The sequence below is a fragment of the Callorhinchus milii genome, unplaced genomic scaffold, assembly GCF_018977255.1.
Source record: "Callorhinchus milii isolate IMCB2004 unplaced genomic scaffold, IMCB_Cmil_1.0 Scaffold2, whole genome shotgun sequence".
Classification (NCBI taxonomy): Eukaryota; Metazoa; Chordata; class Chondrichthyes; order Chimaeriformes; family Callorhinchidae; genus Callorhinchus; species Callorhinchus milii.
In genome coordinates, this window is record NW_024704743.1 from 36,836,810 (window position 1) to 36,851,717 (window position 14,908).

The 14,908-nt window shown below is 38.8% G+C and overlaps 1 protein-coding gene across 2 annotated transcripts in view; it reads right to left on the minus strand.

Moving 5' to 3' along the window:
• Positions 1 to 401: 401 nt before the first annotated feature.
• ctnnb1 (catenin (cadherin-associated protein), beta 1) overlaps positions 402 to 14,908 on the minus strand; it is a 29,559-nt gene continuing 15,052 nt past the window's right edge. For both annotated transcript variants that reach the window (XM_007901670.2, XM_007901672.2), the window contains 15 exons: positions 12,658 to 12,718; positions 11,666 to 11,893; positions 11,183 to 11,436; positions 10,571 to 10,809; positions 8,774 to 8,975; positions 7,929 to 8,073; positions 7,742 to 7,845; positions 6,676 to 7,014; positions 6,175 to 6,333; positions 5,841 to 5,960; positions 5,159 to 5,309; positions 4,458 to 4,579; positions 3,556 to 3,616; positions 1,667 to 1,893; positions 402 to 1,477 (listed from right to left, as the gene is read on the minus strand). In XM_007901670.2, coding sequence (XP_007899861.1) covers positions 1,685 to 1,893; positions 3,556 to 3,616; positions 4,458 to 4,579; positions 5,159 to 5,309; positions 5,841 to 5,960; positions 6,175 to 6,333; positions 6,676 to 7,014; positions 7,742 to 7,845; positions 7,929 to 8,073; positions 8,774 to 8,975; positions 10,571 to 10,809; positions 11,183 to 11,436; positions 11,666 to 11,893; positions 12,658 to 12,670 — 2,346 coding nt within the window. In that variant the 5' untranslated portion in view covers positions 12,671 to 12,718 and the 3' untranslated portion in view covers positions 402 to 1,477; positions 1,667 to 1,684. The remainder of the gene's footprint in view (positions 1,478 to 1,666; positions 1,894 to 3,555; positions 3,617 to 4,457; positions 4,580 to 5,158; positions 5,310 to 5,840; positions 5,961 to 6,174; positions 6,334 to 6,675; positions 7,015 to 7,741; positions 7,846 to 7,928; positions 8,074 to 8,773; positions 8,976 to 10,570; positions 10,810 to 11,182; positions 11,437 to 11,665; positions 11,894 to 12,657; positions 12,719 to 14,908) is intronic.

The window sequence follows — 14,908 nt, forward strand, 5'->3', positions numbered from 1 at the left end:
GTCAATATCAAAAGGTGTGATCCTTCTCAAACCAGATTGCCCAACATTTCTTCCTGTAAAACGTAACTATTTATACCAGCATCAATATTGTTAATGTTCCCGTCAGTAGCCTCATTACCACTACCAAAAAGTGAACTGTTCCAACGAATTCTGCATCTGCAGAGCACCACATTTCTCTCCTTTAGTCAACAAAGTGGGGAAAGAGGAGGTGGCTTTCCTAACCTTGATACTGTAAATAAATCAACTGTTTTATATGTAAACATACAACACTCAATTAAGAATTCTATTAAATGGAGACTGCAGTGCTAAGACACTTGTTTCACGAAAGTGAGTTTGGCAAATTTTGTTTTGGGTGGGAAGAGAAGAAAGCCATGCAGCTTTTTAAAATCATCACACACAAGTCATTAATTATGCCTTTTAATGTGAATTACATTACATTGCGTTTAAGAAAATGAAAAAGGGCTTGCCAAAATTTGAAGACCTTGCCCCCTTTACAATAGACTTCTAGAAAAATGGGTTGACCATAATTGATCCACTGCACAAATGAAACATCCTATAGAAATATTATAGGAACTGCCAACCACTTTTATTCAACCAACTTACACACTTGAAAATTATGTAATACGAGACAAACGATTCCTTAAACCTACGTATCAACTTAATAATGGTACCCTGGTAATTAAATCACTCAACCACAAAATGAAATAAGTCCAGTTTAATTCGGTTTGGCCATTCTACAACCGCATATTTCATGAAGCATCTGCATTGCAGCAGGATACAATAGTTCCTTTTTAGGGAGGGGATGGGACAAGTGTCCTCTCAAACTATTACAACCATGGTAGAAATGGTAACCATGGTAGAAATGACCTTACAATCCCCCCAAAAATCCCCAAATGAAGCAATATTGATCAAACATTTCATTCTACCTGCTTACATTTTTCAGCGTAATAAAAGTAACTGCAATTGGACTTGTCTAATTTTACATTTTTATACAAAAGCTACACAATGTTACACTTCAGAATACAATTAATCTATTTGAATTAGTGTTCTACACAATTACTTGTTTTTAAAAATCAGAAACTGTTGTATTATTACCACTATAACGTAACACTACAAGACTATGTTAAAAGGAATATGTATTACTGGTCTAATCTACTTCAAAGCAAGCTACATCAGTACCATTACGGAGATTAAAAAAATAATAAAAAAGTTAACAGGCAAGGCTAGGGTTTTTAATAAGTTCCATCTCTTGATCCGATCTTGAGCATTCTTGAAAAATAAGCAGCCATTTCCAAATCCATTCTCTTTGATACTCCGACCAAAAGGACCAGAACAAAAAGTTTACTTTGACTGTTCCCATAGGAAACTCAGCTTTTTGTTAGTGTGTCAGGCACTTTCTGAGATACTAGCCCACCCCTCGAGCCCTCTCAGCAATTCTACAGGCCAATCACAATGCAAGTTCATTCAGACAGTACAACTGCAAAAAAAGAAAAAGCAAGATTAAATAACAGTGGAAATGTAATAGCAAATTATAATATGCATTTCATTGAATTAGATGGCTTGGTTAACATAGTTTAAAGCACAATTTGCATACCAGTTAGGTAAACTGCACACCAGTTATGTAATAAAGTTAACAAATGATCCCAACTTTTAATTATAATCTTACCTATTATGCAGGTTATATTTACAGATCTGTATCGAACCAGGCCAGCTGATTACTGTCACCTGGGGGCAGCCCATCCATTAAATCCTGGGCATGTCCAAGATCTGGCAGCCCATCAACAGGATACTCAGCACCAGGATGGTGTCCACCCATATCATGCTCCATCATCGGGTCAAGGCCCATGGGGTCCTGGCCATATCCGCCTGAATGGTAAGAACGAAAGCTCGGATCTAGATTCACAAAAAAAAGGGCAGGTAACAAAGGAAGTGAGGAGGAGAGGGAAATAAAAGGATAACACGAACAAGAAAAATCTATAAAGTTCGCAAATATCAAAGTGGGAAAATATTTCATATCCTCAGTTTGCAGTAAATCTGGCAAAGTGGAGAAGTATTACAGGCCAAGGCTAAATTACTTGACAAATACTCCATTGTTCTGAACAGAATGGCCTTTTTATAACAATGGCTGCACATATACAAAGCACATTGTAGTCAACAGATTCAATAAACCACATGAGCTATGATAATACAGTACAGAAACGAAAGATGAATTATTGTGGTAGACATCACTTTTACAAACTTGAAAACTAATACTGATCTGAATTATAAAGTCAGTACATTGCTACATCCACATTAGTTGAATTCAAGTCTGAGAATCAGAATTTACCTCACAAACGTGACCTCACAGAGGAGGAAACTAAAAGCCTATAAGTATGAATATGTAATTAAGAATAAAAATAAAACTAATCTGAAGAAACAATCTCAGTAAGAGCACATAAAAATTTATATTAGTTATCCTCCATGGGTTGAAGATAGGAAGTGGCGGAAGTAAGCGGGTTCACCTTGGAACTCAACTTACAACTCCAGTAGTTATTCTAGTTATTCTTGTATGTATGTGTGTGTGTGTGTGTGTGTGGTGTGTGTGTGTGTGTGTGCGTGCGTGCATGTATGTGAGTATCTATTTATCGAATCAAAAATTGTTGAAGATTAGTCTTTAACATAAGTTTTCGCCCACAAACATACAGTCAATTCACTTTACAGTATATTCTGTGAAGCGCTTTGAGACTTCGAGAAGACGTGAAAAGCGCTATATCAAATGCAAGGATCATTATTATAATTAACAATGTTCCTTAATAGAGGTCCTGCCAGCAACATCACAGTTGTAAACCAAACAAGGAGCTCATGATACACTTTACAGTTGGTTTAGCCACCAATAACAGGAGAGAAATAGAACAGGAGGTGGCCGCTAAGCATGTTGAGTATGTTCGTGGGCAATTGACAAACCGCACAGACCTGGGCTAACATCAGACTAAAATACCTAATGTAATCACATGATACACAATTGTGTCACCCCATCAATGCAATTTCCATGTTGGAATCTTTGCACGAATGACGAGGGAAATCAGAACATCCTGTAAGGCAAATGAAGCAGCAACACGTTTTAATGTCAGTGCCAGTTTTGTACTATTCTTCTGGTCACCGCATTAAACAAAGACTTTATTAGGGTTTTTTGACACTGAAGATTGTGTATTATATCCTGCCAATCTAAGAAGGGAAGTAAACCCTTCTCTCCTTTCTCGTACCCAGCTTTAATGGTAAGAAGCTGCTGTCTATACAAGTTAAATGTGTTTCTATGGAGGAAATGACATCGGTGGCAACCTGATGACCCAGAAACCAGTCATATTGCTGCATAACCAGAGCCCGCATTTTGGAATTTGGAAGCCAACGACAGGGTCTTGTACATGAACCCACATCGATAATACTACACAACTCGGATCCTACAAATCATAGCTTAAGTGCATTGTTCTCACAACTATTAGTTCTAACCATTCTCTGGAACCAAACAACTTGGCAAACCATAATACAAAGCTGGCTGCTAAATTAAAATAAACATACCATCCTGACGGTAGCCAAGTGGTTCTCCTTGAGCTCCCATGTCAATTCCAATATCTCCTGTCTGTTGAAGAAAAAAATATTTGTATAACCTATTTAAACTGCTATTTGAAATATCCCTTTCTCAGGAATTCAGTCTAGCAAAAGCCCATTTTATGGAAAAAGGTTTAGATGCAAAGATGCAAAGAAATTCTTGAGATTTATTTTAATAAGAAAAACTAAAAATGCTCAAAATCTGTTTAATATTTTAACCATTAAGAAATGAAACGGGTGGGCTGGTGGAATTGACCTCTATCTTATATACAAATTTCCCCCCAGCTCAGTTTCAGATCGGATGCAGAGTGATCTCTAAAACTGCAACTTATTTTATCTTTTGGGTGCTATGCTGATTGAACTACTGTAGTTTCTTAACATTTGTTTCTAGTTAAAACGTATTCAATTGGCTGCCGCATTTCGCCCACAAAACATAGTCACTACACTTTACAGTATATTCTGTGAAGCACTTTGAGACGCCTCGAAGACATGACAAGGCGCTACATCAAATGCAATTATTATTATTAACAGATTTCCTTTTTTGTTTTGCCAATTTCCTCCCTCCTCTTTTGAAAGCATCAAACTGTAGCTGTGAAAGTACCACTTTCCTGAGTGAGCCTTGCCAGCAAATTTAATATGGTACTCGAAGGCTAAAGTTAATTGTAATACTGATACTATTTCTCCAAATTTAAACAGCTTACTCAGCAGACTGTGAATCAAGCCTGGAAACTTCTGGTTTGTGCGGTGTAAAGCTACACCAAAGATATCTTCATCCACTTTGTCATCAGAACCACCCCCACCCGCAATCCCAAGATAAGCAGATGAGTACTATCTAGTCATCTGATTTGCGCGGTGCCCATTTGTAAGCTTACCTCATTCCACGCCATAGGCTCAGTTCTGAACAACGAACTTGTTAGTTCAACAGATAGACGTTTCTTATAATCTTGTGGCTTATCTTCAGACATACGGAAGAGTACTGCTGCAGCATAGGTAGCTAAACACACACAAATTGAAGATTTTATTTTTAAAAACCTCTATTCTATCCATTACATTAAAAAGGTCACCATTAAAGAATTCAAAACCACACATTTGGGACATACAACGCAATATGAAATCAGGTTGAATAAGCAATTTGACCAGTAGGAAACCAGCAGAAATAACAAATGGAAATAGACATAAATCTTGAATTATATAACCAACTCTAAAACAATGTTACAAATCAGGCTTTAATTCGGTACTGCGGCTAATTCAGTATATTAATGATTACTTGCAGTATAAATCATAAATTTCCCAGCACTATGAATATTTCCCAGGACCAAATTTAGGAAGTCATCATCAATGCAAGACTTCAATGGGCACGATTCATTATTGGGTTGCGGGACTTAATGGCATTTTTCTAAGCACAGAACGGCACAACAGCAATCTGCAAATGATAAAATTCAAGGTGGTTTTCAACATATCCCAGTTATTCGCTCCTAAAAGGCCTTTGTAGAAAGGAGTACATCACAGCCAAAGAGAAATTGCATAATCCAGCATCTACCCAACCTAAACAGTTTCTGTGTATGTTACTTACCAACACCTTCATTTCTGGAGTGCAGCAGTTCAGTCAAAGGAGCTGTGGCGCCTTCCGCCTCAATAGCCTCGGCTGCCTCCTTATCCTGAGCTAACTCACACAGCACACCAGCAGCCACCCTTTGGATGTTCTCAATGGGAGAATACAATAACTGCCAAGAGAAAAGGGTAAGAAATTATTAGCAAATATCAAAACTATTTCATCTAAAAACTATTATTCAATGTGACATACAAACAATGCTCATGGGAATCAATAGTGCTGAGGTCAAAACAAGCATTATTACTATGACCTTGATTTAAATGCTCTGAGATTCTACCCTTGCTATATAAGTGCAAATTGTTGTATTATTAAACCATCCATAAAATTAACATTGTTGATTTTCGAATACGTTGGCCATTACTGACAATTTATTTTAAAGAATTCAAAATGACAGTTTAGTTCTGGTACAAGAAGGAAGCTCTTTTCTTGCTGCATAAAAGACACCAGCATTCCAAAAAGCAAAAGTATTTTTGAGTCTGGCTCAATTGGTAGCAGTCTTGCCTCTGTCAGAACATTGAACTCAGTTCAGAAGAATGAGCACTTTGGGAAAGGAAAATGGGCACCTGGCACAATTGTAACAGTACCACATCAGAAGTTAATTACATTAGAATTTTAAAAATGCATTTTTAAAAATAAAACCCACCTGGACAAACAGTGGAATGGTATTAAGTCCTCTGATAACAATCCGGTTGTGGACATCACGCGCAAGGATATGAAGAGCACCAGTGCAGCCTTCCACTATCTCTTCCATTCGAACGCCCTCCTACAAAACAAGACACATTTGAATCTGTATACAGTACAAATTTCTATTCTACATTGCAAACACAAAATTTTCCTGTATATAAACTTTTGCATATTAGCTGTTCAGGCATTTGCCTAGATTGCACTTTCATGTTTCATCAATTATATTTTGCAAAGTGCGTTTACATGAAAGGTACTTTATAAATGCAAGTTATTATATTGCAGACTGAGCTTACCACAAATTGCTGCTGTGTGCCTCCCATTGAAGTGCGGCGTTGGGTATCTTGGTGGGCTCTAACCAACAGCTGAACCAGTCTTGGAATGGCACCTTGCTCACGAAGTGGGGCATGGTTAGCTGGACACAAGGCCAGATTACGAATGAGACCAACAGTAGCCTAAAAAAAGTAATACATTTATTAATGCATGAGAGATACCTTATTTTTAACTACTAATAATGATGCAATGATAAAAGAGCAACTAAAGTAGTTTTTCAAAATCTTGCAGTAAGTAAACTTTAATGGGCATAATGTGCAATTTTCAGCCTAAAAATTGTCATTTTATATGTCAGCCTGGTTGGTAGCCTTCTGGGTCAGAATCGTGTGGGTTTAGACTGCCCAGGCTGACAATCTAATGTAATGCTGGGGAGGGAGGGGGTGGGGGAAAAATATGCATTGTTGGAGGTGCCATCCTTCAGATGAGACATTAGTATAGGAGTACATGAAGGACACTTTCTTTACCTTGATCAAAGGCCAGTGAGATGGAGGATGAAGCAGTTTAACCACAACAGGCAGCCCATAGTGAAGACGCACAGCGTTTTGAGCCATCTCTGCATCTTGATGTCTGCTGGTCAAATGACGAAGGGCACAAATGGCAGGTTCAGTGATATCTTCTCTGTCACCAGCTCTGAGGACAGTGCGAACCAAAGCCTCGATACCACCAACCTGACAGACCATCATCTTGTTCTTGTAGTTGTTACACGTCAGGTTAGAAAGTATACCAGCTGCACATGTAACAACGTTAATATCATCTGAGCCCAAAAGCTGGACGAGAGTTCCAAGAAGACCTTCCATTCCCTCCTAAAATGCAATGAAAGAAGTTAAACATGCCTCAATATATTCATCGTACTTAATGAAACATGACTTCAGCATTTTTCAATAATTGATATCAGATAAACATCAAAAGCATATACAGTAGAACACTGGATATATACAATCAGGCTCCAATAATTCAGGGATGTTATACTGGAAAAAAAATATTCAGCTATGTGCATGTTACTAGGTCTGTGATTTACTAAAGTAATACAGCAGTAGTTTGTTTTTTAAAAAAGTCTAAAATGCAGGATTACAAACAGAGGGAGAGAGGGTGAGAAAGCAGAGGATAGAGTGAGACGGATAATAAGAGAGCGTTAATTTATAATGAATAGATAGTCAGAGAGCGTCAATTTATAACTTGCTCAGTATTTATTGTTTAATGCCCCATATGATTGAAGACTGAAATTAAAGACAGAACAGGATATTTAATCACTTATGTAAAATGTATTGTGCCAGTTAATGATTCTACAATCATTTTTAACAATTCAGTTTAAACATTTACCAATTACATAGGTTTTTATTTGGAGTTAACACAATGAATTCTATTCCCTCCTTAAAAAACACGCTTTCAATCATCTCCTCCCCCACCTCCCAGTTTAGGTGCCCAACCAGTGCTACAGTGTTTTGAGATGTCTTCCTGACATGAAAGGCGCTATATAAATGTAAATTGTATTTTTTTTCCTTCTCAAGGTTTAATAAGTTAAAACCTTACCTGCTTAGTAGCAGCATCTGAAAGATTTCTCAGAGTCCAAAGACAATTCTGAACAAGTCGTTGACTTGGGTCAGTGAGGTGCAGTCCAAGGGCCTGCATACCACCTGAAAAGGAATATAAAAGTAGACTGGTTAGTTGGTCTGCCTAAACAGAATTGAGATAATCGCCCAAAACACTGAGTACTCACCAGCTTCCACTATTGCAGGTTTGTTACTGGAGCACACAGACAGCACTTTGAGCACACGGCTGGTTGTCCATAGTAGTTTCTCATAAGTATAGGTCCTCATAATGTTAACCAGAGCCTGGGGCCCTCCACTTGCCAGAATGATCAGCTGCAAAACAAGAAATTTAAGTTTGCGCCATTACTTTTAATATATTTTAATATTACTTTTAAAAGCATAAAATTAAGATTCATTTCGGTAAAAAAAATAGGGAATATATATTGAATGGTAAGGAACTGATGAGAAAATGGATTTGGAAGTCATTGAAACTGGAATCGCATGTGGCAAAGGCTGTAAAGAAAGCTAATAGCATACTGGGTTTTATACACAAGGGGGTAAAGTCCAAAAGTAAAAGTGGTACAAATGTAAAGCAATAATGCTAAGTTCGGCCACAACTATAGTGCATCTAGTTTTAGGCACCTGACTTAAGGAAACATGTTAAGATCTTAGAGGGGCTACAGAAGAGGTTTATGAGAATGATTTTGGGATGAAGAGCTACAGTTATGAGGAGAGACTGGGGAAGCTGGGTCTGGTTTCATTGGGAGCAGAAAAGGTTGGGGGGGGCAGGGAGAAAACTGATAAAAGTATATAAAATTATGAAGGTTTTGACAGGGTAAATAGGAAGAACTTATTTCCATTAATAGGGGAATTAAGTGACTTGGGGACATAGTTATAAGACCACCATAAGAACAGCGAAAAGAGAACTTTTTTTTCACCCTGACAAAAGAGTGGATGCCTAGTGATGTGACCCAGGTGCAGGCTGTTATATAAATAAAAGTTGTTGTTCTTTCTGTCGGTCAATGTCACTCACCTTGCTCTCTTGGTTGCCATACGCCAATATTTGCAGGCAATCTGTTGTGATGGCCAGGAATTTGACATTGGTTTTATTTAGCAAAGCAACCATTTTCTGCAAGCCACCAGCCAGGCGTACGGCCATCTTAGCTCCTTCCTGGTGTAACAGGAGGTTGTGAAGGGTCGTTATAGCATAGAACAGAACAGAGTCCACTGGAGACCTGCAAAACAATGTGAATAAATAACTCAATTAATTGGTTAAATACCACAAGTCTAGCAGCCTGCCCCAGTGGGAAAAGGCACATGCAACATAGTAAGAATCATCACTTTCGAAGGTGGGGAAGCAAACAGCAAAACAAAATTCCAGTACTACCTGTATTGAAACTGAACGATATGCACCCAGTATGTTTCATATTTTATTTCCAGTGCTTTTTGCTGATCTCAGTCGGGGCATAAATTGCCTCAGGGCCAAAAGTGCAGGAAGGGATAGGAAACCACATGCATATATGGTTCCCAATACACAACTAACAAAAGTGAATATGTTTGAAGAGCTTGCAGAATTGTCTAGATTTAACAGATTAAGAACCACTTAAACCATATGTCACAAAATGCCTGGTGGAACCCAGTATGAGTTCAGTGCTTTAAGAAGGGGAAAAAGTAAAAAGAACAAATCTTAAATTCTGTTAAGTGATGGTCCACTTTAAAGAAAAACTGACTTTAGAGCCACCTAAAGATGACATATTAAAAACTGGGGAAAAGGGCAGCGAAATCTGTAGATTCATATTTTCTTTTTCCTTTTCAAGAATTCCCATATCACATTCCCATGCTTCCAGTAATTTCCAGTGATAGTCCACAATATATTGTGCACAATACTTTCAGCCACACCAAGGCAACAGCACAAGAAGACATGGGTTCAGGTTATTTTTGAAAATTGGGACAGACAGCAATTAGGAAATATTTCTTCCCACAGAAAGCAATCTGCAGCTGAAATGTATTATGAGAAAGCATGGTTGCAGCTAGGGTCTGGACAGCAAAATCCTGTAATAGGAAGAGTGTAAAGTGTTGGTATTGCAGAAGTATGAAATAACATGGTGCAAATATCTTGTGCAATGAAAATTACCCCAAGAACTGAGGCCTAAAATTCTCACCTGGTCTTTAAATTTTAAGATTGTGTAGAATCAAGAAAAATTCTTAAATTCAGTCTCAATTCAAATCCATCAAAAATCCAATGCTCTCTTGATACCTCTCCCTTGCAGCAGCAACTCCAGTAGTGACAGAGCAGAAGATCCCTTTTTGGAAAACCAGTATCATCCCTCTGGGTATAACATGCCATGATACTGATCAACAGCCATAGCATTTTACATTATCTTATTTCAAAATCTCTCAAAGCACTTCATAGGTAATTACGATCACATGCTCGTGTGACATTTTGTAGACAAACACAGCAGCCAGTAAAGTGACACAGAGAACAATGATCAATTATCTGTGAGATCATTGGTCAGGCCACTGTGAAAATCTCCCTTTCCCCATTTCAAAAGTGTCTTGGGATCCTTGTCCATAGGAAACAAGTAGATGGGACCTTGCCTTAACATCTAACCTAAAGATAGCATCCAACAGAGCAGTGTTGCGACAGTCTAGATTATGAATTCAAGCACATTGCGGTGCTTCAATTTATAGCCTTCGTACCCCAGTAGTCAGAGTATGTAGACAAATTGAAACCTGAAAAATAGGTTTCAAACGCTTGGAGCAAACAGCAAAAAAATTATAACTGGAGTTACAGAACAAGAATACACAAAAAAATTATTGAATACGTTACCCAAGCATTTTCACCAGGGCAGGGATACCTCCGGATTTAAAAATAGCCAGCAACCCTTCACGATGATGGGACAGATTATGTAGAGTGCCAGCAGTGCAACGTGCAGTCTCTACATCATTGGTATTCTGCATAGTTCGGACAATAGCAGATACCATTTGTGGGGAACGCATAATGGCATGGCGAGAGGCTTCCTTTTTGGACAGCTGATGAACCATCACAGCAGCCTTATTTACAACAACCTACAGAGAAACAAATCAGTATTAAAAGTGCTAGACCTGGAGTAGTCCTCAGCTTCTAGTTCACTATTAAATGCTGTAGCTGCTTTAACCACATATAATCACACATTCTTTGATTATATGTAGCTTGGCCCAATTCAGTACTAAAAGGTCAAGTACCCAGAACAGTGGTGCACACTTGCAGAGCATTGTTTCAGCCCACTGGATCCTAATGAACTTGAGACATCTTACAACAATCTCTCCTGACCACAGCCACGAGCGGTTTTTATTCACATTTGTACTATGCAGTAGGCAAATTGATGCATTACATCTAATATTCTCCAGTATACCTAATCTATGGCACCATGAACATAAAACAATCGAATCATTCATTTACCTGGTCCTCATCATTAAGCAGTTTGGTCAGTTCTGGGATAGCACGAGTAGCTAACTCAGCGTCATCCTGATAGTTGATTAGATTAACAACAGCGTGTTTCAGCATCTGTGAAGGTTCAGCCAAGCGCTGAACATTGGTTGGGTGAGCTGCATCAAACTGTGTTGACGGGATCTGCAACCCTTCATCCAGTGTTTCAGGAAACATGGCAGCTCGAACACGCTGTGCTCTAGTCATAGCATATTGTCCATCAATGTCTGATAAAGGGGGCAAAATAGGGGAAAGAGACAAGTCAATATAGATAGATACAACAATTTATTCATTTTTTATAGTTTTATGTTCTGGTGATGCACGAGAAATGTAGGTGGAACGTATAAAATGCAGGAACAATGCACATACAGAGACTGACAAATTTGACTTCACTAGGCCTATAACTATTGGTAACAGCACGGTTAGTATACAATCAAAACATTTAAATAGACTCACCAGTTACTTGCTCTGGTGTGAAAGACTGTGAGTAGCTTTGCTCCCATTCGTAAAGCACCTGATTGGTGTCCACCTCTTCCTCTTCTGGGTTCCCTTTCCCACTCAAAGAGGGGGCTGTAGTTGTAGCACCAGAGTGAATTCCAGAGTCCAGGTAGGACTGTTGTTGCCAGTGACTGACCTGAGCTTTGCTATCAGGCTCCATAGCCATGTCTAACTCCATCAAATCAGCTGTTGAGAGATTAAAAATAAAATTAGATAAAGATCCATTATTTTCTCCAGGTCTCCAAACTCTTCCTTACTTCACGTCAAAACATTTAAGCTGTTGATTCGTCCCGATTTCTTTTACTTGGAATGAAACAGATTAATAAAAAATAATCTTCAATACAAGCCCCATTGTAGATCATTGGACATCACAGAAGATACAAATTGGCCAAGTTAAAAATGTTCCATCAGGAGATCCTGTAGCTGGAGTCCTGTAGCTCAGTGGTTAGAGCACTCGCTTTGCAAGCGAGAGACCTGAGTTCAATTCCAGGCAGAGCGAAACCTTGGGCAAGTTTCCTTACTCCACACGCCTAATAATAATCCCTCCAAAAACCAAAAACAATAATAAATTGGTCATTTTCAATCTACGACTGTTTGTGGGACATTGCTGTGCGCAATTGGCTGCCGCGTTCACCCACAAATATACAGTCAATTCACTTTACAGTATATTCTGTGAAGCGCTTTGGGACGTCCTCCCGACGTGAAAAGCGCTATATCAAATGCAAGGATTATTATTATTATGCTGCACTGGTGTACCACACACTGTACCAGCTCTTCACTCACTCTGCATTTCTCTCTCTTTGACTCTTCAGTCATCTCTCAAGACCTAGCTGGTCTAATCATTGCTCATAGTGGATGCACATCTCCTGTTGATTTTACCCAAGTGTTAAAACATGTAACACTAACATCTTTAGAAGTACTGAAAACTTTGAGACTACTTAACAACATACCTGTAGTTGTCATCTTTGTTATTCAGTATCCTGGTTTTATTGACTGGTTTGACTCCAGGATCTGAAATAAAAACCCAGTGAAACTCCTTAACAAACTGTATCATTAAGCAATAGTTTAAGGATGGATGGAAACACAATCTAACTGAAAGACTAAAGTCTAATATGCCTTACTTAGTTTTCAATGATCATCATTCTCGATAAGCATGTTATGGGTTAGCCCATTTACAATATTATTTTGGCCATTAAACTATGATTGAAAAAAATTCAGGGGAATTGAAAAAAGATAATCTTTGGCATTTTACATTGGGAGGGCATCTCAATTCGCTTCACAGGATTTGCCATGAAGTGGAATGATTGCATTTGTAGGAGAAGACATTGCACATGGCAATATCCCACAAACAGACATGAAACAAACAACCGATTTTATTTGAGGGATTGTTGGTCAGGACACCAGGATAAATTCCCTTCTCTTTTCATCCACCCCAAACAGGCAGAAGAGATGCAAATGCATGTATTATATAAATAGTTATGTAAATATGCACCAGCAAAACTGTTAGTTCCTGGAGTTCATTTTTGAGATGGGAATTCTTTCATGTCAACTTTGTTCTGCAAAATGCAGAGCCCTACATCACAGCTTGGTGACCTGTGCTCAATATCCCAGACTAATGCATTAAAACAAAGTGCGATGAAAATGGCCAATGTCTGGGTCAGCAGGTCACCACTGAAATCACTTCCTGTTCAAAGTGCCAAGGAAAAAGCTGGCTGCAGCCTGATGGCCCAAAACTCAACCAATATTGAGACAATAAGACTACCACCCTTCCGATAAAAAAGTCCACAGGACACCCATGTTAAAAGCAAACCCAAGGTCTACTGAGCTGCTTAAAATAGGGTTGCTCTGCATAATGGAACCTCAAATAGATTGCCCAGATAATGAGCAAAAACACCACCTGTTATGTAAACTACAGAAAAGCGAACCTGATGTCTGATCGGAATAGCCATTTGGTACCAATAATGCAGCTTTTGAAAAGACCAAATTGTCTTACAAAAAAATTAATATATATGTAAAAGGATTAAATAGTTTGATTGCGTAATACAACATCTTTCTGGACTTATGAAACAGAAACACTGGACGTATTCTACAAGTTTTCTAAAAAGGTTGCCTTCCACCTCCTCGTCCCCTGAACAATGACTTTGCTGGAGTGCAGGTCACAGGTACCTCTGGAGTCTCACATACAAGCCAGTCTTTAGATTCGAGTTTCAACAGATTCATTCTCGGCACGCTGTACAGCTGAGCCCAATCCTGTCTTTGTCAAACTTCAACACATGCCATCTCAAAAGCACAAAGGTTCCCCCAATTAAGTATAATCCAGAATCACTCCTGCTCCGATCAACTAATCACACAGTGTAAATAGGGAAAAACCCCAGCATCAATAGTCGCAGGATACTTCACAGGCAGTAGAGTACTCTACAACATAACATCTGTTTACATTTTTGTTGGCGAAAAACTTTGATCTGGCACATTATCGTCTGACATTTTATCAGAATGGAAAATGAAAGAAGGACTAAGAAATAACTAAGAAATAACTAGGGACCTTTCAATTTGCAGTGTGGTTGGGAAAACATGTACATCCATAGATGACAGTACTATACATCTGATAGGGGAGGTGTCCTTTAGAAATGTTGAACAACTGAGATATAGGTGAATGTAACGTTACGGATATTGAGAATAAAAAAAGATGCAAGTTAAAATGGACATGGTTGAATTCAAGGAGTTTCCGTATTGTTGCTGGTGTGTGGAACAACAAGAACAAAATTACATTTGTGTAGCGCCTTTCACGTCGGGAAGACGTCCCAAGGCTCTGGACAACCAGTGTTTCGGAACCGAGCTGGGGTAGGCGGAGGGACAGTGGGATGGAGTTCCAGAGGGTGGGGGCAGAGTGGCTGAAGGAATAACATTACTCAAAGCAAACTAAGCAGATCCAGACAAAAGTTTGGGTTATTTGGAAAACAGTTTGATTTGAACAGATTCTGAAGTAGTCTATGAATAATAATCAGGTTCCTACTTAATGCGAGGTATACAGAGGCGTGAGGAGGAAGGAAACTTGCCTAAGGTTTCTCCCTGCCAGCAACTGAACCCAGGTCCTCTCGCTTGGGAGGTGAACACCCTAACCACTACGTTACAGAATGCCACAAATCTGAAAGCAGCATAAATCGCTCATATTTTGTTTGTGAATAGCAATTTACGAACACA